The sequence below is a fragment of the Protopterus annectens genome, chromosome 12.part0 (assembly GCF_019279795.1).
Source record: "Protopterus annectens isolate FY-2018-M chromosome 12.part0, PAN1.0, whole genome shotgun sequence".
Taxonomy (NCBI): Eukaryota; Metazoa; Chordata; order Ceratodontiformes; family Protopteridae; genus Protopterus; species Protopterus annectens.
Genome location: NC_056746.1, coordinates 95416194 through 95443578, shown reverse-complemented (window position 1 = coordinate 95443578; position 27385 = coordinate 95416194). Strand labels below are relative to the sequence as shown.

The 27385-nt window shown below is 39.1% G+C and overlaps 1 protein-coding gene across 1 annotated transcript in view; it reads left to right on the top strand.

Moving 5' to 3' along the window:
• The window catches only part of RPL3L (ribosomal protein L3 like), a 223020-nt gene that overhangs the window by 37264 nt on the left and 158371 nt on the right, over window positions 1-27385 (top strand). The window contains exon 3 of the mRNA XM_044089111.1: window positions 18529-18697. Coding sequence (XP_043945046.1) covers window positions 18529-18697 — 169 coding nt within the window. The remainder of the gene's footprint in view (window positions 1-18528; window positions 18698-27385) is intronic.

The window sequence follows — 27385 nt, the reverse complement described above, 5'->3', positions numbered from 1 at the left end:
AAGAACCAGTGAGGCTATATTAAAAAAAGTAACCTAACCTGTATTTCTAGATGTTTGTAGGTCTCATGTAACACAGGGATATTTATTGTTTATTTACTGACATTTGATTACCAGGAAAGTCCGATGGGGTAGGAGCCTATTTTCAGTGGAGGCCCGGGGAGAAGAGCTCCAAAGTATTTCAAAACATTTTAAGAACAATGATTTTACAGTCTTTAAAAAACAAATACAGCTTAAATAATTATACCAAATTAGACACAATCTGAAAACATTGGTTAAAAATAGATACAAATTATATGACAATTATTTAATAGTTAGAGAAATTTTAGCCAGTTCATATAGAAATTAAATGTAAGTTAGTATAATACAAACAGGAATTGCAATATGCATTTCACACTGAGCTAATCGGAGGAAGTCAGAGGAAGGGCTCTGAGCTAACGAATCTGAGATATATAACATTAAGTATCCTGTTTTTTGCTTATTTCTGTGTTATTTATAGCACTTATTTTACTCACTGTGTGTGAGGTATTAAGTAGAATTTTCTACAATTGTTAAGCATCTGGTTGGGTTTGTTTGTTCCGATTTCCTGCTAGGAGTGTGTCATATAACTTTTTTGCATTTAAAAGCATTCTCTAGAGTCTCCTTGATCCTTTATCTGGTTAAACATTTCTGCAGTTTTTTCTACCTAAGTAGTGTTGGTAGTGTAGCATTGTCCATACTCAGGCTTGTGTTTTGGGCCTAGTTGTTTGTTAGTAGAGGCTGTGTGTCTGAGCACATGTCCCAGGTCATCATAGCTTAGCCAAAGCCAGTATAGCATTTCAGTGAGAGTGAATTGTTTGTGGTCATTGGCTGACTGGGGTTGCCTGGACTACGACTTGGAATAAGCACCTCATTGGTTCTTTCAAGCTTTTTTTTTAACGTTGTTTCAGGTTTCAAGTTTGTTACTTGTGACTGTTTCTGCCATTTCACACTGAGCTAATTGGAGGAAGTCGGAGGAAGGGCTCTGAGCTAACGAATCTGAGATATATAACATTAAGTATCCTGTTTTTTGCTTATTTATGAGTTATTTATAGCACTTTTATTTTACTCACTGTGTGTGAGGTATTAAGTAGAATTTTGTACAACTATTAAGCATCTGGTTGGGTTTGTTTGTTCTAATTTTTGTTTCCCACCCTCCCTCTTGGTATCCTGTTCTTATACTTGGTGGCTTTGCAGTTGCCTGCCCCTACTGTAAATTTGATCTCAGACACTCCTCCCAGTCTAGTGTCATTATCTCGTTCTACCTAATCCAGGGAGAACATTTGAGAAGGCCAACCCAGTTAGCTTCTGCTCCTCCTTTCCACTTTACAAAAAAAAAAAAACATTTCTAAGCTTGTGTCCTGCCTTTCCTGAAAGTCGTTTAGCCCAGATACAGATTTGCTGTATCCAGGACTGTTTGTAAGCTTCTGAGCCCTCAATCCTTTCTGTGTTGGAGGGAAACCTTCTAGCTTAATTTTGTTTTAGAACTAGCCAGTTTTCTAGTTTCAGCACTCAAATCTGTTTCTTTGAGCTCAGCACTTGTTCAGAACTCGTAAGCACTAAATAAGCTACAAATTACTACAGCACTCAACTTTCCTCACTTGTCTAGAGAAAAACAGTTTTTAGTACTTAATAAATAAGCACCTATCCAGGCATGTCTAAGGGTCAGCTCCTGGTGTTTTCTCCTGTCTACCTGATGAATCTGGGCATCTTGGGACAATGCAGCAATTGCCTCATGTACACAGACAACCCTCTCCTCCTACCACCCAACACTACAGCCTGTGAGAGATGCACTTATATAGCCAAACTGGAAGAAAAGCTGTCTTCACCCAAGACTGGACTAGACAGTCAAGAGGAGAAGGTAAACACTTGCACCACACCACACTCATCACATAGTCCCTCAAAACCTACACCACCAAAACACACACATAGAAACACAAAACACACACCTACATTCATGGAGGCTCTCAAAAAAAATCTACCCAAGCAAGAAGGACCTCCAAAGCAGAAATGCAAGCAACCTCCACCCCCCAACACAACCCAAATGACACATATCCCACAAACTCAGTGTGCCACTCAACCACAGCCCATAAGGCATAACAACATACCTAACACTCTAGTCATAGGTGACTCTATAGTCAGGCACACTGATGTTCCGCTCACCAGGCTAAACAAGAAGAAAGTCACTGTCAGCTGCCTGTCAGGTGCCAGGATCCGCCACATAACGCATGCACTCAGGTCACTCCACAGCAAATACAAATATGACTCTGTCATTGTCCATGTTGGTGTGAATGACCTGAGACATTCCTCCCTGGACTACATGAAAAGAGACATGGAGGAGCTTTCTGATCTTGTATCCCAGGCAGGTATGACCCTAGCCATGAGTAGCAGCCTGCCATCACCCAGACTGATACCACAGTACAAGGACAAAATGGTTGACTTCAACAATTGGCTAAGCTTCTGGTGTCATTCTAAGGGGATCCAGTATCTGTCTGCCTGAGATGACATGATAGACAAACCACGATGCTTTGCCAGAGATGGCCTGCACCTGTCGCCCTTGGGATTCCGGATACTTGCCACCCCTATAGTGCCTTTTTTAGGCAAGATTCAAATGACAAATTCACCACCATAACAGGTACAAGCAAGCAAAATCTGAGGGTAATGCTACTCAATGCTAGAAGTCTAAACCTCAAAATGCACTCACTTGAGGCACTCCTTAAAATGGAGAACATCAACATCTGTGCAGTGACAGAGACCTGGTTCAAGTCTCCAGAGAGCACTCCTGCATTACCAGGCTATAATTCATACCACACCTTTCGGCCTTCAAACTTGGACTGAAGCACTAAAGGCAGAGGCGTGTCCATATTCATTAAGGATATCCACACCTCCAGGCTAGTTGCTCAGCATAATGCATCTGAGATTATCCAAGTGCAACCAACTCTGGGCAAGACCGCAATGCAAATTGTAGCTTGCTACAGATCCTCCACCATGCCCCAGGATTCCTACACCTCATTTTTTGATACACTGGAAAATATTAGGGTACAAACTAACATCCTAATAATGGGCGATTTTAACTACCCCACCATTAACTGGGAAAACTACTCATGTGCCAACTCTTGTGCTCAACGTTTTCTGGAATTCATAAATTCCAATGCCTTGGATCAACTTATCCACACCCCCAGCAGGGGCAGTAATATCCCAGACCTGGTCATTACCAACATGGACAACCGGTGTTCCACACCAGAGGTCAATTCTTCGTTGGTCAGATCCGACCACAAGCAAATCACCCTAGACATCCACATCCCAGCCCCGCCCCCCCCATTAGGGAAACCACCGTAAAAAAATTCTCCAAAGCCAACTTCACGCTTCTTAGGGCAGAAGTGGCAAACTTCACGACACCCATGCTGATGGACAATAGAGATACGACTGCTGAATCCTATACAATTGCACTTTATAAGCACTTACATGAGTGCATGGATCGTGCAATCCCTAACAGAACCAAAATGCTATCCTCCAAAAAAACGAAGCCAATCTGGTGATCCCGTGCCATGAACAAACTCTACAACAAAAGAAAGGAACTGTTGCAAAAAAGAGTAAAATCCCATGACTGGAGGAACTCCGTGGTCAGCCTCAGTAAGAAGCTGAGATCCCTCATAAAATCCTCCAAAGCTAGTTACGAAAACAAAATCACCACTGATTCTAAAGACAACCACAAAGCATTCTATAGCTATGTGAAGAATCTCAATGGCAACACTCAGATCTGCTCTGAGTTACAGCACAATGGCACTAAATATACAGAACCAACTGATATTGCCAACATCCTGGCAGGATAGGTTCAGTGCTAACTTTACCCCTCTCTTATCCCCTAAAGGGCCCATCTCTATACGGAAGAATGCAAATTACCTGTAATCACGGCTGCACAGGTAAAAACACACTCTCCAAAGCCAAGAACACAGCATCCATGGGACCTGACAACATCCCAGGCTGCGTTCTACATGAACTACAGAACGAACTGGCAACCCACCTAAGTACCATGTTCAATCATAGCCTCACCTCAGGCTTTGTGCCCACTGAATGGCGCACAGCAACAGTTATCCCACTCCACAAAGGGGGAGCCACCACGGACCCTGGGAACTACTGCCCCATTAGCCTGATGAGCCTGATCTGCAAGGCTATGGAGCGTATCATCATGGAACTTATAAACAATGACATTGGTAATCTCCAAACTCTGGACCCTACCCAGTCCGGGTTTGTAAAAGGCAGATCATGTCTCCTAAACCTGATAGACTTCTTTGAAGTGGTCACCAAAGCTGTAGATGAGGGTAAAGTGGTACACACAGCCTATCTAGATCTCACCAAGGATTTCAACACCATCCCCCACTCTGGAATTATAGACAAACTCTCTAAACTAGGTATAAATCTCTAAGTCACAAGATGGGTTGCCAACTGGCTCACTGACCGAACCCACACTGTGAAAGTAGCAGACTCTAAATCCAACTTCAGACTAGTGACAAGTGAAGTACCACAGGGTTCAGTCCTAGGTCCTGTCCTGTTTGGTATCTACTTCTCTGAAGTACAGGCTAACACAGAAGGTCTTTGGCTAACAAAGTTCGCAGATGACTGCAAACTAGGAGCCATAATCAAATCTCCTAACGATGTGGACATCCTACAAAAGGGCCTCACTGAGACACATGCCTGGTGTCAAAGCCATGGCCTCAAGCTCAATGCCAAAAAGTGCATTGTCATCCCTTTTGGTAAAACTTCTGTACCCATGAACTACCACTTAGGCGGTAGTCTACTTAACACCGAAAGTGTGATAAGAGACCTTGGGACACAGGTGGACAGTAGTCTCTCCTTTGATAATCACATCGCCACAGTAGTCAGGAAATCCTTCTACATGGCACACCTCATCACAAAAGGTTTCTCATCCAGGAAAAAAGAGGTCATTGTTCCCCTCTACTCATCACTCATTAGACCCATTATAGAGTACAATGCCCCTTTTAGTATGTACCTCACAAGACATCTACAACAACTGGAAAGGCCACAGAAATACCTCACAAAGAGGATTACCTGCCTCAAACAGATGCCCTAAGCAGACCGTCTCAAAAAACTCCAGCTTTACTCTGTCACATATCACCTACTCAGAGGCGATCTCTGCCTAACATACAAAGCTATGTCAAACCCAGAGCTGTTGGACATGCTCCATGTAAAGAAATTCCAGTCCCTCCGAGCTACACGCTCTAGGGACCTAAACCTTGTCACCACAATAAACAGAACATGCTGGAGGGATAGATTCCTATCTCAGAGACTTCTCATACGCTGGAACAAACTACCTATCTATATCAAACAAAGCTCCTCATTAGCACTCTTCAAGAAAAATCTTGATGATTTGATGGGAGATAGAAAATTCACCCCAGGGATCACCTCTGTGGCTCTGCTTGACAGGGGCACAGGAAAATAATTTTCTTGGGTGGCAAAAGCCAGGGTACTGTTTGGTAGCCTAGAAGTACCCAGTGTCTTACATATGAAGCTCAGTGTTTTAAAAAGAAATGAACCTTGTGCTAGCATACAAACTGGGAAGAGCACTGAATATCAACTGACAGCTTTAAAAGCTGTCAGCACACCTTGTTTTACCACACATATGCAAACAAACGTAAAATATGTTAATCACTCTGTGCCACGTAAACAGGAGTCAGCAGAGAAGTACGACTCTAATCATACCACAACATTAAAAGCTGTCATACACATTGCGCCATCATGCAACCTTTTTTTTTTTTTTTTTTTTTTTTTTTTATAAATGGGCAGTATCACAAAGAAGCACCTTAAACTGCCCACGTATTACAAAACAATATGACTATATATTCAGTCATAGTCAGTTGTCATTATGTGTTTTCAAAATGGATAGTGAGAAGTCCCCTCTTGAAGTGAATATCTTGACATCTACAGTATATGTCAGACACATAACAATGTGGTTATAAACACAACTTTAATCTTATTTCTCTAGTTTGTATATAAACTTCAAATTCCATTGTCCATAAATAGGCAACATTATTAGTAACCAATGATTCATCTTGACCTGTGGAAAACAGGCTTATATGTTGCAAAGGCAAGTCTAGGCAATTAGGCAAAGGAAATATATAGTGGTGAGTCAATCCAGTTAACCCTAAAAAAAGAAAAACAAAAAAAAACTAGTAACACCACAGATCATCATTCGGCAGTGATCCAGTGTTTTAATTGTCACACAGATGTGCTTGACATTCATTGTATCAAATTGTATAATGTTTAGTTGATAATTTTCTGATTCCACTGAATTTCATTTTTTTTTTCTGGAATGAGGTGACCGTGGAGCTGACTATAATAAGGTGTGTGTCCCAGGGAATTCTCCCCTGCATGAGTGTGGGATGTTTTGTCCTTCAAGTAAAAGCTTTTTTAAGTATTTTCATTGTTTGTAAGCTGGTTTGTTTCATTTTAATGGCACTGTGTAATGATTTGGTTTGGTGATGTATGCATTTATATTTACAGAGTTCAGAATTAAGAAATGATTTGCAAATAATTTGGTGTTACAGAGGCTAGTTATTGTATTGCACTTACTAAACTTTTCACAGTTTTCAGAGACATTTTGTTGCTATGATAAACATCTGTAGCAATATCAATGCACAAATTTTACAAATCTGATATGCATCCACACAAAAGTGCTGACAGAAATAAAAATGATAAAAAGGAGTTCAGAATAGTCATAAAAGAACAAAATAATTAGATCTAATTGTCTCTATCAGTAGCTCAGAGAGATAAAGCCATGACTCTGAGGCAGGCCACCAGAGTTCATTTAGCTGCCTGAACACTTGATGGCTCAGGCAGAGGAGGAAGAGTGAACCCGTCCTAGGTGGAAGGGGGAATGCATACATCCATCCAGGAGCACATGCAGATGTTGAACTTCCCTGGTAGAGACAGAGATGCATTTTATGGCTGGGTGGCATCCTGCTATCAGCCCCTTGCTGATGAGACAGGTGGTGCAGCCCATATGCCCACTACACAACCCACCCAGGGGCATTGCTGGGCAAGCACAGTGAGGCAAAACTTTAAATAAGAAGCCCTTAAACCCCCTCCTGATGGCGCTCTTAATGATGGTCCACCCTGGTCGACCATTGCTCCAGTGAGGTGAAATGAATGGACTGAATGTCCAAAATCTGAAAAAAAAAACAAAAAAAACTGTCAGATCTATTCATCTCAAAGCTCAGTTCTTTTTTTAAGGTAAATATAAAAGTAATTCACTTACAGTTTGATCTGTCTATAGAATGTTCATGTCTCATAATTATGACAAATAAGTGCACCTAGGAGATATAAGAGAGTTACGACCAAGTTCTGTTTTCACGTATGCGGAGATTAAGAATGAAAAGCTAATGTAAATGTATTCATCTAGTCAAACAGTAATGTTAAAAGTTAAAGCATATATACATCTAGACATCTTTTCATAATACGCTAAAGCCAAAATCGTTATCTGTCTATGGGATTGTGCTTCAATATATTAAATATAAATTTGGGAAAATGCTGCATTAATAAAGAATATACCGGTGAATATGAAGTTACAAAGTGAGAATAGCAAAAGAAAAGTATATTACAAACACTGCAAACTGACAATGAAAATCTTGACTGTTGTTACTTCTCTACTGAGTTTGCAGCTTGAACAACGATACAGAAGAACAAAACTACTACAATAAAAAATGTTAATTAAAAGCTTTTATGGGATGCTTTGCCCACTTGTATTTCCGATACATGGAGCTATGACCCATCCACTTCTGCTAAGTTCATGTACTAGCTCTGTGTTTGCACTACCATAGAAATGGAAAATGACTGGCTTTGCTTGAAAGCCAAGCTCTTCCTCTGTCTTGAGGTGCCACATCAGAGGTAGTACATTTTGTTAGTAGACTTGCAGGGTACACAATTCCCCATATAAGGAGTTGAAGGGAGCAGACCCCCCCCATGCCAAAAGTACAGATACATTTCTTCTATAACTGGAATTTGCAGAACTGTATTTGCTTCAGAATTTTATGTTATGATATTTGAGATTCTCTCTGTTGACAAATGTTGGCATTTTGTGTCTGGCATTGTGTGCTTCATGCCTGTTTCATGTTGTCTTACGTTTCCAGTGGTCCATCAACAAGTCAATATTAACCTTAAATAAAGACAAAAATCTACTTGTAAGATCTGCTAAATTATTTTTTGACAGTTTGTGAACACTCTGTGCCACAAAATGATCCATTTGGCTTGTATTATTTATACCGATTTTGAACAATTTGAAGGGCACGCAAAGTTTTAAATGTGGAACCCAAAACAAAGTTTAGCTCTTAATACAAAATAGACTTTACCTCTAATCATTCATATGTTATTGAAAATAACCCAAGAGAATGACGTCTTTGCTCATAACCTTTATTTCTTGTGTGTTATGAACAAACTTTGCATGTGTTTTTCTCATTCATTTTAACAGGTGATAACATAATTGAACAGTGTATTCATCGCTATACTTATTTAAATTTGGGGATTAAGAGAAAATCTATAAAATGATTAACCCTTTTGATTGCTGATGTAAAATTGTTTCTTAAACTTTCTGAACTTTAGCTCCAGTAGGAAAGTCCTGATTGCAACCTATGTACCTCAGGTTTGATTAGTAATACCTGTTGGTGCTGGCAGGTAAGGATGGGAATGACTACCCCGAGGGGAGGGAAGGTCAGAACTGGCTGTACAGTGTCACAATCCCACAAAGGAGGAGAAATGGTGATGTAAATGGGTGGCCTGAAGGTGGTTACTAGGCTGAGTAAGTTAACACCAAATGGTAGCCTTCAGCACAGGTATGCAGGAGGGTGCACTCACACGGGGAAGATACTTTGGGCCTTTGCTGTGACATGCATCACACATCTCCTGACACACAGGCATGATTATGCCATTACAATAAAAAACATGATTATTGCCAGGATGCAGGCAAGGGCATTAAGTACCCTCATGTCTGCCTAGATGATTGCCCTCTCTATACAGTTGTTGCCCTGTTCTAAAGTAAAATTCCTAAGTAAGAAAAATAAATGGGCTGTTTTCAGTTAAGAGGGTCCTTAATGGTCAGCAGGCAGGGCAGAAAAAAGAAGACCTTTTTAAACTGTAAAGCTTCTAAACAATTTAACTGACCCAAAATTATGCGGAAGTTCTAATTAATTTACAAAAATTGTTTTATTTGCACACCATTATAAACGAATGAACAGTTTTGATATAATTTGTCATTTAGGGCTATAATTTTTCCATCTTTAAATATATTTATATTGTTACATTTATGGTGCCATCACCCTCCTACCCCAACTCGTAGGGTCTACTGCACTCGTTTTACCTCTCCTGAGCTCAACCCAGCCCATGTCCAGGACCGATAAGGATATCAAGGATGTTGGGGCAGTGTCAGACTGCTTCTGAGGAATGGGCTGTTACTTGACCACCTTGCAACAGCCTTTACATTTTCACTGCTGCCCTCTGGAGATGCATGCATCTGGAACCTCCTGACTAATTGTCTCACAGGTTATGTAGCAAGGAGCACACCAGGTTATGCAGTGAGCCCAGGCTGCCTCCTTCCCCTTAGGATGGGTGAACCAACATCATGTGCTCTCTTCCATTCTCCCTCTGCAACCAGCTAGCTGCTAATTGATCACAGGTCACCTGGGGCCCAATAAGGGCTAGATCCCTCAAAACCACGGGGCCACATACTGTTATCTATGTTGATAATGGTTTTTCAGAAAATGTTTTTGAATGCCAAGATAGTTTAAAAACTCCTATGTACCTGTCAAAATCCTATGTTCACCCCAACAAATGTTTTGAGCAGTAGGGTAGTTCGGCTATTAACCTTTTGCTAACAGCTGCCACATATCCTTTGCATAATCAGTTTAATGTTATATTGGATTTGTTTGATGTCTGGAGATGGTAAGGTTGGAGCTGGTGTTTTAGAGTGTCAAGAGAAGTGTCTAAAGTAAAATGGCAAAAGGCAGTCTTACACATTTAATGATATTCAATTTTCATCCCTTTGTTGTTACTCTGCACAGACAATTCATTAAAGCAGTTTTGGTCTTCCTAAACAGTAGAGTTAGGTAATAAGATTATTTCATGTTTGTAATTATCACAGCTGTTTACATGAGCAATGATTCAAAGGCCACAGAGTGAACCCCAAAAAGCAAAGGAAGCCCATAGAAGAGACAAGATGTTCCTGTTTACTCTTATGCACTGTCTCCTCACTGTAGTTGTAAAGTACATTATTTATAAATTTATATCTTTCATTATACATGTAATATTATTATACCGCCTAGCTGAAAATGTTCCTATATACTACATATACTTACTTTGCAATGTTTTATCTTGCTAATCTGAAGTGCTTTACAGTGAATTATACTGCATTATTTTTTCAAATGACGCAATGTGACTCAAAAGTACAACAGACACAAAAAGAAAATTTGTATGGGGTAACCCCCCCTTACTTCCATACCCTGTTATAGATATCAACTCCACAGTCACACCACAGTGGGCAATCGTGTAAATACCACTGTGGTACACAGCAGTTTTGGGAAATATGAGTTTATGTGCTTTTAACCCACTCCGATAAAATATACACAAAGGGAGGGTACTCAGTGAAAATACACTTGCCTGAGGTAGGATAACATTTTGTAATTTATGCCCAATTTTATTTATGTAGCATAATGTTTACTGTTATTATGCCTCTGGCATGGGACATGGCTAAAAGAGTTCTACAGAGCAGCCTACTTACCTAGTTATCAAATATTTAAATTAAATGAATAAAATATGTGACCTGCTGTAAAGACTAAATGAGAATTAGATCAGTGCTGCAAACTCCCATGATGAAAGCTCATGTCCCGTTATGACATGAGAACCTTTATAGGTAAATACAAGCCCAACTGCCCTTGTAGGCCATTTTAAGCCTAGCCAGTTTCCCTCTTGGCACTTGAATTAAGCTATCAAATTTGGTGTTAGATTGGCCTTACCCATCCCCTGGTTGATAATTTTATATTACCCCTACTAAGAATAACTGGGATCATACCATAGATAATTTGAGGGGACCCAAGAATAAGGTAAAGCATTTAGGCACTTCCTCTTTCCATTAGTAGTCCAGGGGGCAGTCCTGAGGTACATTTTCTATTAGTAACTAATATATCCAAGTTGCATTTGAATATAGACAGGAATGAGCTTTGTTTTACATGGATGGGAAATGTGTTCCAGAGCAGTGGTATCTTCTTTGAGATATACCTGTCCCTCCAAATCATTCTGTTTATTTATTTACTATTTATTTACTGGGTAAGTGGAGTGGTCTAGTGATCCGTTTCTGTCACATCCCAAGCTCAAAATAACAGAAAATACATCACAGTATTTTAATTAACAATATTATATACAAAACTAGTACAATCTAAAAATCAGAACATACAGGTAAGAGCGAATACTGATAGGGTAAGATGAAACGATCTAGTCAGTGTGCATTGAGAAAAAAATATCTATAAAATGCAAGCTAAGACATTCAAGCTGTTGATGTTGCAGAAAAGGTTTAGATTCCTAGACTGAGTATTTCTGATGCCATTTGACTTTCTGATATGCAGCAATTTAAGCCATTTAAATCACTCAGGACAGTGAAAATTATGAAGCTTTTGTAATGCCTGCCTTTAACTGCAGGGATGGAATATTTTCTGTCTAGTACCTCTCTGATGAAAGCAATCAGCTTTGGAACCAGCACCCGCTACCTGCATGGAGATGCTTTCTTATTTTCTGTATGTTTCCAAGCAAAGTCAACCATAACAAATTTCTTCCCTTTTTGAAGTGTTCACCTTAATATTGGTCAGCACTTTCATGGCCTAATCCAAGGATAAAAACGACAGTCCTTGGGTTAATCTTTTTATAATATTTTTCCTCACTTGAAATGTTCTTAATCTGATAAATAACATGTATGATAGAATATATTTATAAAATATTGTGGTCAGTGCTCACCAGCACCCATTTGTGCTAGCTGTATCTGCTAAAGCCACTTCAGGGCAGTTGGTCTGACTTTGTAGTCCAGTGTTTTAATTATCAGCAATTTAACAGGGTGAGGTGGACTTTTCTGCAGGGGACCCATTTGCTTATCATTTTGGCTGCAAATGGAATTTTGAGGGTGTCAAATGACTGACATTTATTTAATGTTTTAGAGTTCATAGTGAACCCAAAATAAATTACAATTATTGCAACATGCTTAGTTGTTTTGGTCATCATCGTTGTCTGACTTTTCTTTCTTCCTTGTAAGGAAGTAAGTCAAACTACAATCATGCTGTAGAGTGACTTAGGTCCTTGACACGTGTCTTCATGTAGCATGATTGTATTCTGACTTCCCATTCCTTTTATATCAAACTTATAGGCTATAAGTGAATCCTCAGATATTCAGATGGAACAAAGAATGCAGTCCTGTTTGTCTGAATGGATGCTGTGGGATTTCTCCTGGAATGTTGTGCTTTCAGAGTCTGTCATGCTCTAGTTTTGCAGACGTGGGGCTAATAGAGGAAGATTAGCTATTTTCACTGGCTGTCACACAACATGGTGTATTCTGCTAATTTCCTAACTTTCCTTGAACTTTAGAAACAGTCATCTTTTTGGACATGTTAGAGAACTTCTGACATCCTAGTGTTTTATCATGTTATGCTTTGTTGAAATGCAAACTGTTACATCTAAACTAACTTCTGCAGTGACAATACTACTTGTTCTTTATAAAAGTAAGTATATAGTTCATAGATTCATAGTTTAGTACTAAGCTAACTGCCCTTGCAAGGCATTTTAAGCCTAGCCAGTTATCCTTTGTGAGACTCAAACTCTGCATCTTGTGTTTGTAAGGCAAACACCCTCCCAACCCTTATTCAGTGTGAAAAGCTATATTTTGCAGATGGCTGCTTCCTTCTCTCTCTTAGAGTAAATGGAAAACGTGGAGTTTTCTCTTTTGCCCCAGGGAGTTAGGATATTTAAAGATGAGCATTGTGGCTGAAAATACCTCATATGGAGGCTACAGGGCCAGCCTTCTGCAAAAGCATTACTGGCAAGTGAAAAACTGCATTTTCGATAACATCTTCTTCTTCTTCTTCTTCTTTCGGCTTTTCCCGGTTAGGGGTCGCCACAGCGGATCATCTGTCCGCTCATGATTGGCAGTGGAGTTTTACAGTGTCGAGTTGCCAGCCCAGCGCCCAACCTTCCACAGAAGGCACACACATGCACACACTCACACCTAGGGGCAGTTTAGAGTGTCCAATCCACCTACTGCATGTCTTTGGGATGTGGGAGGAAACCGGAGCACCCGGAGGAAACCCACGCGACCACAGAGAGGACATGAAGACTCCGCACAGAAGGCACCCCAGCCGAGGATCAAACCAGAGAAGCTCTTGCTGTGAGGTGGCAACGCTAACCGCTGCACCACCATGGCCACCTGCATTTTCGATAACATAAAAGTATAAATTTACACTTGTGATAATTTAGGTAGTTGAGTGTTCAGACACAACAGTTTGGGTTTTGATAAAGTGCTATTCAACAAAACAGTAACATGCCAAACTTTCTGTGAGAATTTCACTATTTAAACAACTGAATATTAATATAAATCACCCTTGCTCTACAAAACTGTACATTTTTTACTGTCACCATTTGGTCGTCTAACTGGGAGTTTTGCTGCATCATCAGTAAAGGTAATGGTGCATTACCAAAGCTAATGGGGAATGTGTTGAGCCTCCACTAGACCAGTAGGGAAGGCTCCCCAGTGCCATATCCAAATTTTCTGTAGTCAGTATGAATACCAGCTTGTGTCTCCCCTGAAAAGAGGCCATTGGCCTAGTGGAAGTAGTCCACTCAACAAAGTGTAAATAAATAAAAAGAGTAATAGCGCCAGACTGCTGTGCTTTCTCTTTGTCCCAGTGTTGTATAACCATGGAATTGGGAACTATACATATATATATATATATATATATATAAGTTGGGGTGCATGGGGGTGGCTTAGCATCTACATGGGGATTGTCGGGGATCTACACCATTAATATGAATGGTATTGCAGTAGTTTCCAGGTTATGGCATTCGAATTTTATATATTGGATTTCTACAACTTTACTTTTTGAGTCAAAATGTTATAGAAAACAACTCAACAGTTTTATTTGATTTTGCTACAACCTCTCCAGTTTGCTCTCATTAATGTAACCTGGGGTGTGATAATCACTCTTGGATCTTATTCCTGCCCTGCTGTAAGCCCATCCCTCATGCTAACTGCCAAATAAAATGCATCTGAGGTAAGCAAGGAATAATACATTCACCATAGCTGTTCTCATAAAGAAATTCATATTTACAAGCTAATTACTACAAAGTAGGGCATGGCAGTGCAACTCAGAGGAGACATCTTGTGCAGTTACTTAATTACACAATATGGCACAGTGACTGTAAAACAGCAAAATAGGCAGCCTGATAAATGAAACTCATGCACTCATGAAAGTCATAACGAGGTAGCAGCAGATATGGACATGACTCACATCAGGCAACAGAACCATGCACATGACTCACATCAGGCAACAGAACCATGGGAATAGTTATCACAGACCCCATGGGATAACCATTTGAAATGTCAAGACCCACTACAACAGGTAGGAAACATGGAGACTGAATGACTAAAAGATCAGACTTACATGTACTAAGTCCAAGATACCATTTCTTGGAATATTCCATTTACTCCAAGGTATGGTGATCTCAATGATGGTATATATAACTTCATTTGGTGTTGGGGGCTCTACCCCCACATGGGGGTGCAGGGGGGCTTGTCCCCTACAAAAATAAATTTTTAAGGAGTAGAATGGTTTTCGAGATTCACTCTTTTCCTGTGTTTTCAGTCTTTTTCTCTGGCTTTTCGTCACCCATCATTTTGAATGCGACATTTCAATAGAGAGCGCTCTTAACAAGTCCAGGAGGTAGATGTCAGGAATCACTAAACAGGGATCATGTTGGGAGAAGTGGCAACATGACACAATCCTTCAAAAAAATATGCTAGAAGCAGAAAAACACGTTAATATCAATATGTTCTATAGTTCTTGTTTTAGTGAATCCTAATTTTTTTTTACTAAGAAGATCCTGTTTTCATTTCAGAATGAGAATGGTGAAGGATGCATTGGGGAAACTGAAACCTGACTGTGACCCTGCTATAACAACCTTTGTTCCTTGAAACACCCCGCTCATCACTGTAAAACCCTTAATCTTTTGATGGCTCATAATATCAGTCATCCTACCACCCTCATTTAAACATGTCCTCCTGTAGATAATTCCGAAGCTTGACAAACTAGAATCACCTCAAGATTCATAACACAGGCATACTTCTCAACCTCTTAGAGCAAAAAATCTGGGCAAAGCCATATATAATGGGGGGGGGGGGACAAAGTCCCAAAAATAGGTACAATTTTTAAATATTACTCTTTCAAACTTAGAAAGTTGATAGAATGACAGGTTTTGCATTAACATGAAGTTTCCTAAGGTTATAAAGTCTGAAACTCAAATGTCTGTCATTATTTTCTGACTTAAATCTTCAATGATTTGCCAGTGATTTGCTAGAAAACCAGAATTTTATGAAAAATGGACCAAAAATATGATGGAAAAATCTGTACAGTTGTGTGACAGCCAATGAAAATCTTTGTGTAAGGAATACACGAGGAAATATCACAATAATTTTTTGTTATATCAGTAGCCAGAGAATGTGATATATGTGCGTGTCTTGTATGCTTGCATGTGTTTGTGTACTTGTGTATGTGTATGTATGCATGTGTTCACATGTGTGTATGCATGTGTATTCATGTGTAGGGGCATGTGAATGTGTTTGTGCATGGGAGTGCACATGAGGTTGCATGTGTGCACACAAGTTGGTGTATGTGTGTGTGTGTGTGTGTGTGTGTGTGTGTGTGTGTGTGTGTGTGTGTGTGTGTGTGCGTACTTAAGTGTGTTATTTTGGGGGTGAATAGATGTAGGAGGACATTTTCAGTATGCTTCGTACTGTACAGAATAGCCTATAGTTAGAAAGAGAAGCTGAAAGTTAGGAGAGACGTTGAAGGCTTATAAATCCAAAGGAGGGTGGTGCGCATGGGATGAGGCTGTGCTGTTGTTGTGTGTACTGACCAGGCTTTGTGCAGTAATAGTGTTATACTGCACTGGCAGGTGAACTGAGTAATAACCCTTCTTTTGTCATAATGTGGTAGGGGGTTCCCTTAAAGTGAAGATTCTTGTCTTACACATCGGACAGAGCAGCTTGTGCTATTCTGCATTACCGTGTTAAAAATGCATGTGAGCCCCTGCACCACCCCATCAGTGAACACCCTGCTCCAATACTTAATTTGTGTGTAGTCTTACTGGGTTTCAGCCTTGCTAGCTTTTTCATGCTAAACCTGCTCAGTGCATTTCACTGTACCTCTGTCAAGTGAATGAATTTTGTCCACTTTCCAGCTGGGTACTTAGAAGGTAGTGTATGGCTCATGTTCTTGGATGGTGATATGAGCTGATTGTGGCTGCCTCAGTAATACTGTATTTCAGCTGTCACAGTCAGTTTTCCTTCACAGCTGTTGCTGCTTACAAGTCCTGTTTGCTTATTTGAGCTGTGGATAATCATAACGTGGGATGATGCAAGATGTGGCAGTTTAGTTATTAGCTTGTGGCAAAATGATGGAAGAGAAAGAGTGGAATAAAACCAGTTAATTACATCAGTGAATGTTGAGTAATACTTGTGTTCAGCACACACACACACACACACACGCACACACATGCACGCACACACGCACGCACACACACGCACGCACACATGCATGCACAAACACAAACACACACAAACACACACACACAAACACAAACACAGACACACGCATACTGCACTGGCAGGTGAACTGAGTAATAACCCTTCTTTTGTCATAATGTGGTAGGGGGTTCCCTTAAAGTGAAGATTCTTGTCTTACACACACACGTGCTCGTATACACACACACACACACACACACACACACACACACACACACACACACACACACACACACACACATATATATATATACACACACACACACACACACACACACACACACATGTATATATATATATATATATATATATATATATATATATGCCCACACACATACACGCGCACACACACACACACACACACACACACACACACACACACACACACACACACACACACACACACACACACACACACACACACACACACACACACACGTGCTCGTATACTTACCGAAATGCCTTCTAATATCTGAGCCATGCTTACTTAGAAAAGAAAGGATGCGAGATTGTTACATACGTATGGGTTTAGTAAAAAAGGCAAAGAAAGAGGTAGAGCAAATGCAAAATAACTAAATAAATAAATAAATAGGTAAATAAATAAATAACTAAATAAATAACTAACTAAATAAATAACTAACTAAATAAATAAATAGGTAAATAAATAAATAACTAAATAAATAACTAACTAAATAAATAACTAAATAAATAAATAAATAGGTAAATAAATAAATAACTAAATAAATAACTAACTAAATAACTAACTAACTAAATAAATAGGTAAATAAATAAATAACTTCTTTCTGTAATGCATTTTCTAAACAGTTTGTCATTAGTGTCCAGCCTGTAATATTGTAATACCATGCACATCATAGTTTGCACTGCTGTTGTTATCCTGTGTCCTGTTATAAAAGCTGAAAAAATGTTTCATGTCTATTATAAAAAGTTCATGTTGTGGATATTATAATACTAAAGTATTTCACACTGATTGTTCTGTCAATAGGCTTTTAACACATAGGGACAACCACAATAAAATGTCATAAATAAACAGAACTAAACAAGTCCTGGGTAGCTACTCATTATATACTCCAGAATTTTTGACATAGACTTTCTTTTTATATTTTGTCTCTCTCTCAGAGACCTAAGGTGGTACGAGGCCTTCCCATTACCCATGGGATCCATTTGTTCTAAGGGATGACTGTGCAGCAGGACCATAAGAGTGTCACACTATAAGGTGTAGGATTTTTTATTGCCAGTGCCCTATACTGTCCCACTGTGTCTGTTATGGACAACAAAGGACATATACACATAATTTCACATGTTCCCAGATACCTCTCCATCCTAAACTGTCTGAATCCACCAACCTAGCAATAACAGCATTATTGTGGATTTGACAGGGTAGCCCTCTATTATCCACCTTCAGGAGTGGTAAACATCACATCAGCTGCTCAATTCTCCCATCCCCAAGCTAGGTCTCTGACATCCAGGGCTGTGATCAAACCTAGGTCTCTACCATTATAGATGAGTGTTATCCTTCTGTGCTTTCAGATTGATACCCCAAGCCATGCTAATTTACTTTATGTCGTCCACTTTTTGCCTGCTGAATTTAATTAACAAAGAAAAAATATATCATTTAATAGTAATGGTTTCTCCTTTTTGTGTTTACCTTTTAGAGATTTCAAAAAGAGAGGAAGTAGAGGCAGTTACTATCATTGATACGCCACCTATGGTTGTTGTGGGGCTTGTAGGATATGTGGAAACACCACGAGGACTCCGAAATTTTAAAACAATTTTTGCTGAACACATCAGTGATGAATGCAGACGTCGTTTCTATAGGAACTGGTAGGTGACTGTAACCCTATGTGGTATTTGTTAATATTACAGAATGTTTTATATAAAATTTTCTAAATCAATTATATTAATTCCTTTCTCTTAAAAAAAGCTTGACTGTACTGATTTTCATCTGTGTGACAGCCTTTTCAGTCAGGAATATTTGTATCTGAATGTTTTTGTACCTCAAATGAATGACATTTAAAAATTATTGAAATAACATGAAAGAATGCCTTTGCCAATAACACTTTGCATGTACCAAAGAAAACGTACCATCTACACACTGTAATGTAAACTGCAGGCATAAAAAAAAAAAAAAAAAACAAAAACAAAAAACAAACAAAACAAAAAAAACAATGCAGCAGTGTGTGTGTGTGTGTGTGTGTGTGTGTGTGTGTGTGTGTGTGTGTGTGTGTGTGTGTGTGTGTGTGTGTGTGTGTAAGGGATATGACTGACATAAGCTTCCAGGTCTCTGACTAGGAAATCTCAAAGGCCTCCCAAAAGATGGAATTTTAGTTACCATGAAATTATAACTGATTTTCATGATATTTAGAATTTTGCTTTCTTTGAGTATTTAGACCATTTCATCCCAGCCACATATTGCTTTTTGGCTTACTCTAAATGGAAAGTATCCCTGTTAATGTTAAGGTTATATGTGGTGAAATGCTTATGAATGTATTATCAGAATATATAGCATTATTCAAGCTGATGTGTAAGTACCTCAACTCACCTAATAAGGATGTATTAGTAAGTGATGACTCAGTTGTTAGACATACTGATTCCCCTCTCACCAGGCTGGAAAAGGATAGGATTACTTTCAGCTGTCTTGCAGGCGCATGATCACAGGCATTTCAAGGGCCATCAGGGCCTTTTTTCAAGACAAGTATTCCCTTGGACATGCCCTCTACTTTCTGTATATATCTAGGAGCAATGTACCATACTGTCTCAGTTTTTGGATCTACGCTTAGATGGCTACTGTAAACTTTGAGAACTTCTGAATAATTTTTGTTTGTGTTTTCTACTTTGTCTGTTCTTCTTTGTTACAGCTGCTCATCCAGTCTGCAGGTCCAGCACCCACCCAGCTGAGCCCAGTCTTTTATACACTGAGATTGTCTTGTCTGAGATTTCGCCCCACTCCACGGGCACCCCCAGTGCACCAGGCAGCACTACTAGTGAGGCAGGCTCCCTCCCAACAACTTTAGGGCCTTTCCATACAGGGATTTCGGGACTGAAATTTAGGGACTGAGTTCATGATACCCACCACTGGGTCCCCCCAGCTATACAGGCAGTGCCACCAGGAAGGCAGGCTCCCTCCACCAACAGAGCCCAGGCTTGTTTCCACTGGTGTTATAGCCTGCTGTACAAGCTCTGCAAAAGGTTACAAAAGGATTATAAGGTCACAGCACCGCTGGTGCACATTCTTAGCTGCTTTCTTAGGGGTATTACTTTTGGCATTTTTCCTCCTTCCACAAAGGAGATCTATACCCCACCTCTTCTCGGCTACCTTTCTTCAGTTTTACTATATATAGTAAGTAAAATAGTGCTACTTGTAAATTGTGTACCATTGTCTTGTTCCTCAACTTCTATAACTACTGCATGTATATATTATTGCTGTCTGTCTATGTATCTATAACTGTTTTTATGGCTCATTTATCCCCATGCCCCCAATGAAAAGGGGGACACTTCTATGTATCCAGTAGGAGTAAACAGTAAACAAATACTAATAAATAAATAAATAAATATCTGCTTATTCTTAATTTCTAAAATATTTGTAATTTCCCAGTTCTTTAATTTCCATGGCTGTTGTTTTTTAAGTTTGTTCAAGTATTTATTTGCCCCAAATTAATTAATTTTACTGTCACAAATATGGAATGCCGTATCTCAATGGCTTGCTATGGCGTTTTAGCACTTTATTTTAAAATGTTTCATGGGTTGCATGCTATCTTTCTGTCAATTTGTTACAGGTTATTTAAAGTCAAAAACAGATCAGGTTAGTTGCTAACACTAAGGAGCTATGAGGTTGGATAACTTAATTTATAGTCCTCTGAAAATGACTGTATTGAACATGAGAATTTAGGATTGTAAAATGACCAGCAGCTTCTAAATTATATTGCCCTCATTTTTTGACATTAAGTAATGTTTCCTCTGTTGATTAAAACTGTGAATTTACTATTACAAGAACTTTTGTCTGTAGTCATCTTTTAAACTGTGGAAACACTAGCTCTTGCCAGCAAGGCCTTATCTAGAGGTTAGATATAAATGTGAGAAAAGAGACATTGAGAAAGCATTTGAATGTGACTGTGAAGACTATTGCAATTTATTTGTGTTTGTTATAGTCAGGTGAGTGTAATATGTGCTGACAAGAGAATGTTATTTCCAGAAAAGGGAGCTATTTATTTAATATTTGCAATATCAACACAGAGATTTTTGTTTGGACTAAAATAAAATAATTAATGTTTAAAACTACTTAAAAAGTCCCACGCAGTTCAGTTTTCCTTAAGTGGCACATAGAAATCTGTAGGATTTCATCACTCTCTGAACTCAAATATAATCATCCTACTTCTGGCAGATGTTTAGCACATGGTTTATAAAATGATTCAACCACCTTTTGTGTTTGTAGTGTTATTATTTAAAAGTATGGTAATACTTATCATTTCTGCAGGTTTTGGATGTGCCATCTGTAATTCCTGCAGGTTGTGGATAATATTCTGTAGTGGTTATTATCACAGAGGATTAAAGCTATGAGCTGTTCATGAGCTGCTTTCTGCAGTCCAGGGTTTGATTCCCATAACCTATATTTGCTCACTGAGTGGTCTTCAGGAAGTCAATTAACCAGAGAGGGCTTTGGGGCAGTTGGGAAATTCAGCTCCTTAATGGTCTCCTGAACTGCATGCCTCGTCACTACCTATGAACAAAGTTTCAAGATTTGTTGCTCTGCTGTTTCTCATAATTAAGTTCACTTTTTCAAAGAAGACAAGCTCCAGTATGCTGATATCATTGGAACGGGGATGGGAATGGGGATGGGGGCTCAGCCAAATGTATCAGCATTTAGCGACCTAGAACTGATTTATCAGCTCCCTTCCCCATGAAACTTAATGGGCATGTTGTTATGTAACTGATGCAGCTGCTGTTATTTTAGGAGTGAAAGACACAATGGTATTCTTTACGACTGTAACAATGTCCCAATGTTCTTTAGGACTGTACCAATGTTCCAGTGTTCTTTAGGACTGTACCAATGTTCCAGTGTTCTTTAGGACTGTACCAATGTTCCAGTGTTCTTTAGGACTGTACCAATGTCCCAATGTTCTTTAGGACTGTAACAATGTTCCAGTGTTCTTTAGGACTGTACCAATGTTCCAGTGTTCTTTAGGATTGTAACAATGTTCCAGTGTTCTTTAGGACTGTAACAATGTTCCAGTGTTCTTTAGGATTGTAACAATGTTCCAGTGTTCTTTAGGACTGTAACAATGTTCCAGTGTTCTTTAGGACTGTAACAATGTTCCAGTGTTCTTTAGGACTGTAACAATGTTCCAGTGTTCTTTAGGATTGTAACAATGTTCCAGTGTTCTTTAGGACTGTAACAATGTTCCAGTGTTCTTTAGGATTGTAACAATGTTCCAGTGTTCTTTAGGATTGTAACAATGTTCCAGTGTTCTTTAGGACTGTAACAATGTTTTACTGTTCTTTAACAATATAACAATGTTCCAGTGTTCTTTAGGACTGTAACAATGTTCCAGTGTTCTTTAGGATTGTAACAATGTTCCAGTGTTCTTTAGGATTGTAACAATGTTCCAGTGTTCTTTAGGACTGTAACAATGTTTTACTGTTCTTTAACAATATAACAATGTTCCAGTGTTCTTTAGGACTGTAACAATGTTCCAATGTTCTTTAGGACTGTACCAATGTTCCAGTGTTCTTTAGGACTGTAACAATGTTTTACTGTTCTTTAACAATATAAGAATGTTCCAGTGTTCTTTAGGACTGTAACAATGTTCCAGTGTTCTTTAAGAATGTAACAATGTTCCAGTGTTCTTTAGGATTGTAACAATGTTCCAGTGTTCTTTAGGATTGTAACAATGTTCCAGTATTCTTTAGGACTGTAACAATGTTCCAGTGTTCTTTAGGACTGTAACAATGTTCCAGTGTTCTTTAGGACTGTAACAATGTTTTACTGTTCTTTAACAATGTAACAATGTTCCAGTGTTCTTTAGGACTGTAACAATGTTCCAGTGTTCTTTAGGAATGTAACAATGTTCCAGTGTTCTTTAGGATTGTAACAATGTTCCAGTGTTCTTTAGGACTGTAACAATGTTCCAGTGTTCTTTAGGACTGTAACAATGTTCCAGTGTTCTTTAGGACTGTAACAATGTTGTATTGTTCTTTAACAATGTAACAATATTCCAGTGTTCTTTAGGACTGTACCAATGTTCCAGTGTTCTTTAGGACTGTACCAATGTTCCAGTGTTCTTTAGGACTGTAACAATGTTCCAGTGTTCTTTAGGATTGTAACAATGTTCCAGTGTTCTTTAGGACTGTACCAATGTTCCAGTGTTCTTTAGGACTGTAACAATGTTCCATTGTTCTGTAGGACTGTACCAATGTTCCAGTGTTCTTTAGGAATGTAACAAAGTTCCAGTGTTCTTTAGGACTGTAACAATGTTCCAGTGTTCTTTAGGACTGTAACAGTGTTTTACTGTTCTTTAACAATGTAACAGTGTTCCAGTGTTCTTTAGGAATGTAACAATGTTCCAGTGTTCTTTAGGACTGTAACAATGTTCCAGTGTTCTTTAGGAATGTAACAATATTCCAGTGTTCTTTAGGACTGTAACAATGTTCCAGTGTTCTTTAGGACTGCAACAATGTTCCAGTGGTCTTTAGGACTGTAACACTGTTCCAGTGTTTTTTAGGACTGTAACACTGTTCCAGTGTTCTTTAGGACTGTAACAGTGTTTTACTGTTCTTTAAGAATGTAACAATGTTCCTTAAGGATGTAATTGTGTTCTTTAGGAATGTAATTGTGAACTTTAGGACTGTAATAGCATTCTTTAGGAATGTAATGGTGTTCTTTAGAAATGGAACAGTGATCTTTACAGTCACATTCTTGAATGTGTATGCCTGTAACATATGACAAATGAACCAAAAGCCTTTTATATAAGGCAATCTTATACAGATGCTCAAGAAAGTGTCACCTTCCCAAATACGTCACCCTCTATTTACTGTTTTAAACATTTCCTCACTTTGCATTTTGTTCACATTTCTGGTTTCTTTCCATTGCATGTATTGTGCAGTTTTAGTCATCAAGAAAAAACAAAACAAAATTCACAGCAGCTTCCAAATAAAACTTGTAATCCACAAAATGAAACAGCTTTTCAGGCAAAACAATAAAGCCCTGAGCAGGGCAAGCTTAGAAAATTGTGGAAAAAACCCACGGACGGCTAAGCACACTTCAGTTCACTTTATTCCACAGAAACACAGCACATTAACGCTCCACCATACGTTTTCGTTTTAAAAATCACTTCCTCAGATGTGGGCTGTTCACACTACTAGTGCTTTTATACCATTCACTTGAAAGTTAAGCAGAGGTCACCATGCAGACGTCCATATAAGACGAAGTAGAGTGAGAAGACTTTTAGATATTCTGTCTGTCTTAGGGAGCTCATGCTTGACATTTGCATGGTGAAGAAACATTGTGTTTTTTTCAACCACAAACCAAAAAGCAATGTTATTATAACCACAAGAAAGACCAGTGAAAAACAGCTCTACTTTCCACCCAGACAAATTTATTGATAAAACCTTATAGTCTCGTCTCTAGCGCCTTGGCTGTTGCCTTTACAGAGTAAAAAAACTTTATCCATTAATACATCCACATTATATACTCTAACATTTCCAATAAATCAATTAAACAATTAAATAAAACTTATTCATAATTACTAATAAAACAATCAACATATAAAACCCTGCCAATTACACTCTTTGTTAAGCCCCCCTGGGGAGTTTTATTTAATTGTTTAATTGATTTATTGGAAATGTTAAGAGAGTATATAATGTGGATGTATTAATGGATAAAGTTTTTTTACTCTGTAAAGGCAACAGCCGAGGCGCTAGAGACGAGACTATAAGGTTTTATCAATAAATTTATCTGGGTGGAAAGTAGAGCTGTTTTTCACTGGCCTTTCTTGTGGTTATAAAAACATTGTGTTTTGTTCTAGTTGTGTAATATGCCCAGGTAGATCTACACCAAAAGGGACATTTTAGTCTATTATGGTTCTGATAAGGGAAGAGGAGGCAGTGACAATAACTTCCTTGGACCTGGAGGACATGTCTGTAATTATTAATTACACCCGGTAGAAGGATGTTATAATTATAGTTGATATACGGTGGTAAAAAGAGTTTGTTGACCACAAGTGTAACTGAAACTCTTATGGTAGTATTTGTTTCAAAGGGGGCTGGGGTGGTATCTTTTATGAGGTAGGAGCAGGTGTGTTCTTAAAGAGAAAAATATTGCAGTTCTGTGCACTGAACTTAAAGCTCTTGTTATGGGACCAGATATTTATAAGGTCATATGTGCTTAATAGGCTATTTATCTGTGAGTATATTAAGAAGCCTAACCTTACACTGCCATGAAGCTTTTTAGTCCTTATGTTTTGAATACAAATAATGCAGACATGGACAGATGAAGGATATGTTGGGAGATTTACATGTTGCCTCTATCCATGAGAGACAAAGGTGCTATATTGGGAGTGAATTTGCAGTTACCCATCCATTCATAACATTCAAATAGGGTAAGAGAAGTACTTTGCTATAAGTAGAGTACAAGATGGCTCCAGAGAACCAGAACCAGAATTCTCAGTGATACATACCCATTTCTCCAAAATGTTCCATTTATGTTGCAGAACAGATAGAAAGAAATCCCCTGACTGGGCAGTTATCCCGGTACTAGACCTATGAATGTGTAATACGTTTGACAGGATAGAGTCTGTTCAGCCTCTACATGCAAGGCAGAGGTCGCCTCTCAGTAGCTTGTATAATATGAGAAGAGGTGACGTGCTTTGAGATGGTCCACATAATTTTTATGATTTAGATTCTTTATTTTCTTAGTTGCAAAATACTGTGGTCATTCCAGGTGTGGCAAGTGTTTGGACATGCACCTACCAAAAGGAGTATTATACACAATGAATGGCCTAATGAGTGTATTATATGGGTGGACCTGGACAACATACCTTTAAATATAAGCTGTGCAATGTAAAAGGACTTCCTTCAATACTGGACGTGCAGTGATCAAAGGACATTTCCGAGATCCTTGACTAAAGGAATGATTTTAAGGGGTGTGTCTATAAGGTTTAGGTCCTTTTGAAGGTTATGGCTGTTATCTGGTAAGTATTTGACAGCTTCAAGATTGCATTCATCAATAGACTTAGCTAGTCAGAGACCACTGATGTTGGCTTGAACATTAACAAAGTATATTGCCACAGGGGAGTCACCACAAAACAGAACCTTGTGGGATGGCAGTGGAGACCTTCCTTTTTCAGACAGTGTGCCAGTAGCACTGCCCTTGTATGTGTCCTGTCTCAGAGCCACTGCCCCTGTGTGTGTCCTGTGTCAGAGCCACTGCCCCTGTGTGTGTCCTGTGTCAGAGCCACTGCCCCTGTGTGTGTCCTTTGTCAGAGCCACTGCCCCTGTGTGTGTCCTGTCTCAGAGCCTCTTTGTTACCCAGTAAATCATGTAAGGGTTAACATTCATTTGGGGGAGTTTCTCAGTAATGTCAGAGAGTGGTTTATTGACTAAGGCCTTGGCTAAATCCAGGTAGTCAGTATTCACTGATTTGCCATCACAATTACTTCCGTGATTTTGTAAAGAAAGTACCAGATTTAGTAGGTAGGACTTACATTTCACAAAGCTAATTTGCTTAAGGAGACAGCCAGGTATGTTGTATTGACCCATGGAGATGGTGCTTTTGGTTTTGGAGACAACTTTCAGGATTTGTTTGTAATGTGGACAATTCCGTGGTGGTGCAGCGGTAGTGTTGTTGCCTCGCAGCAAGAGGTTCTCCCATTCGATTCCCAGCTAGTGTGCAGGGAGTGCCTTCTGTGTGGAGTCTGCATGTCCTCCCTGCGGGTCGAGTGGCGTTCCGAAAGACATGAGTGAATGGGCGTGCCTTCGTTGAAGGTTGGGCGTCGAGCTGGCAACTCAGCACCATGAAAATCTACTGCCGATCATTAGGGGACTGGAGTTCCACTGTGGTGACCCCTAACTGGGAAAAGCCGAAAGACAACAACATAGTCAGTAGTGTGGACAGAATGGTGTGAGAGGAGGAACACGTAACTAAGTTTTTCTGTTAATATGTTAGTGATGTCTTCTAGGTTAGAATAGGTGGTACTGTTGTTTACAGACTCAGAAAAGTGTGAACTATTGCTGCTGGATTCCTGATATAGTTGAAAGAGAATTTGTAGTTATCTTTGAATGAGGTTGCAGTATTTAATTTATACTTGGCTTTGCAGGGCTTATGCCTGAGCTTTTTGCTTATGTTTTTCTGGTCACTTCTTAAATGGGGTGGTTTGAGATTATTTCTTAAGGCCAACGCATTATTTTCCTTTTATTGGAAAGTTTGTTGATGCTAGAGTTCCATTGTATGGGCTTGTTTCTAAATTTGGCATTGTATTTGTGACAGATGAGGGCAGATCCCTCAATGGAGGAGTTTAG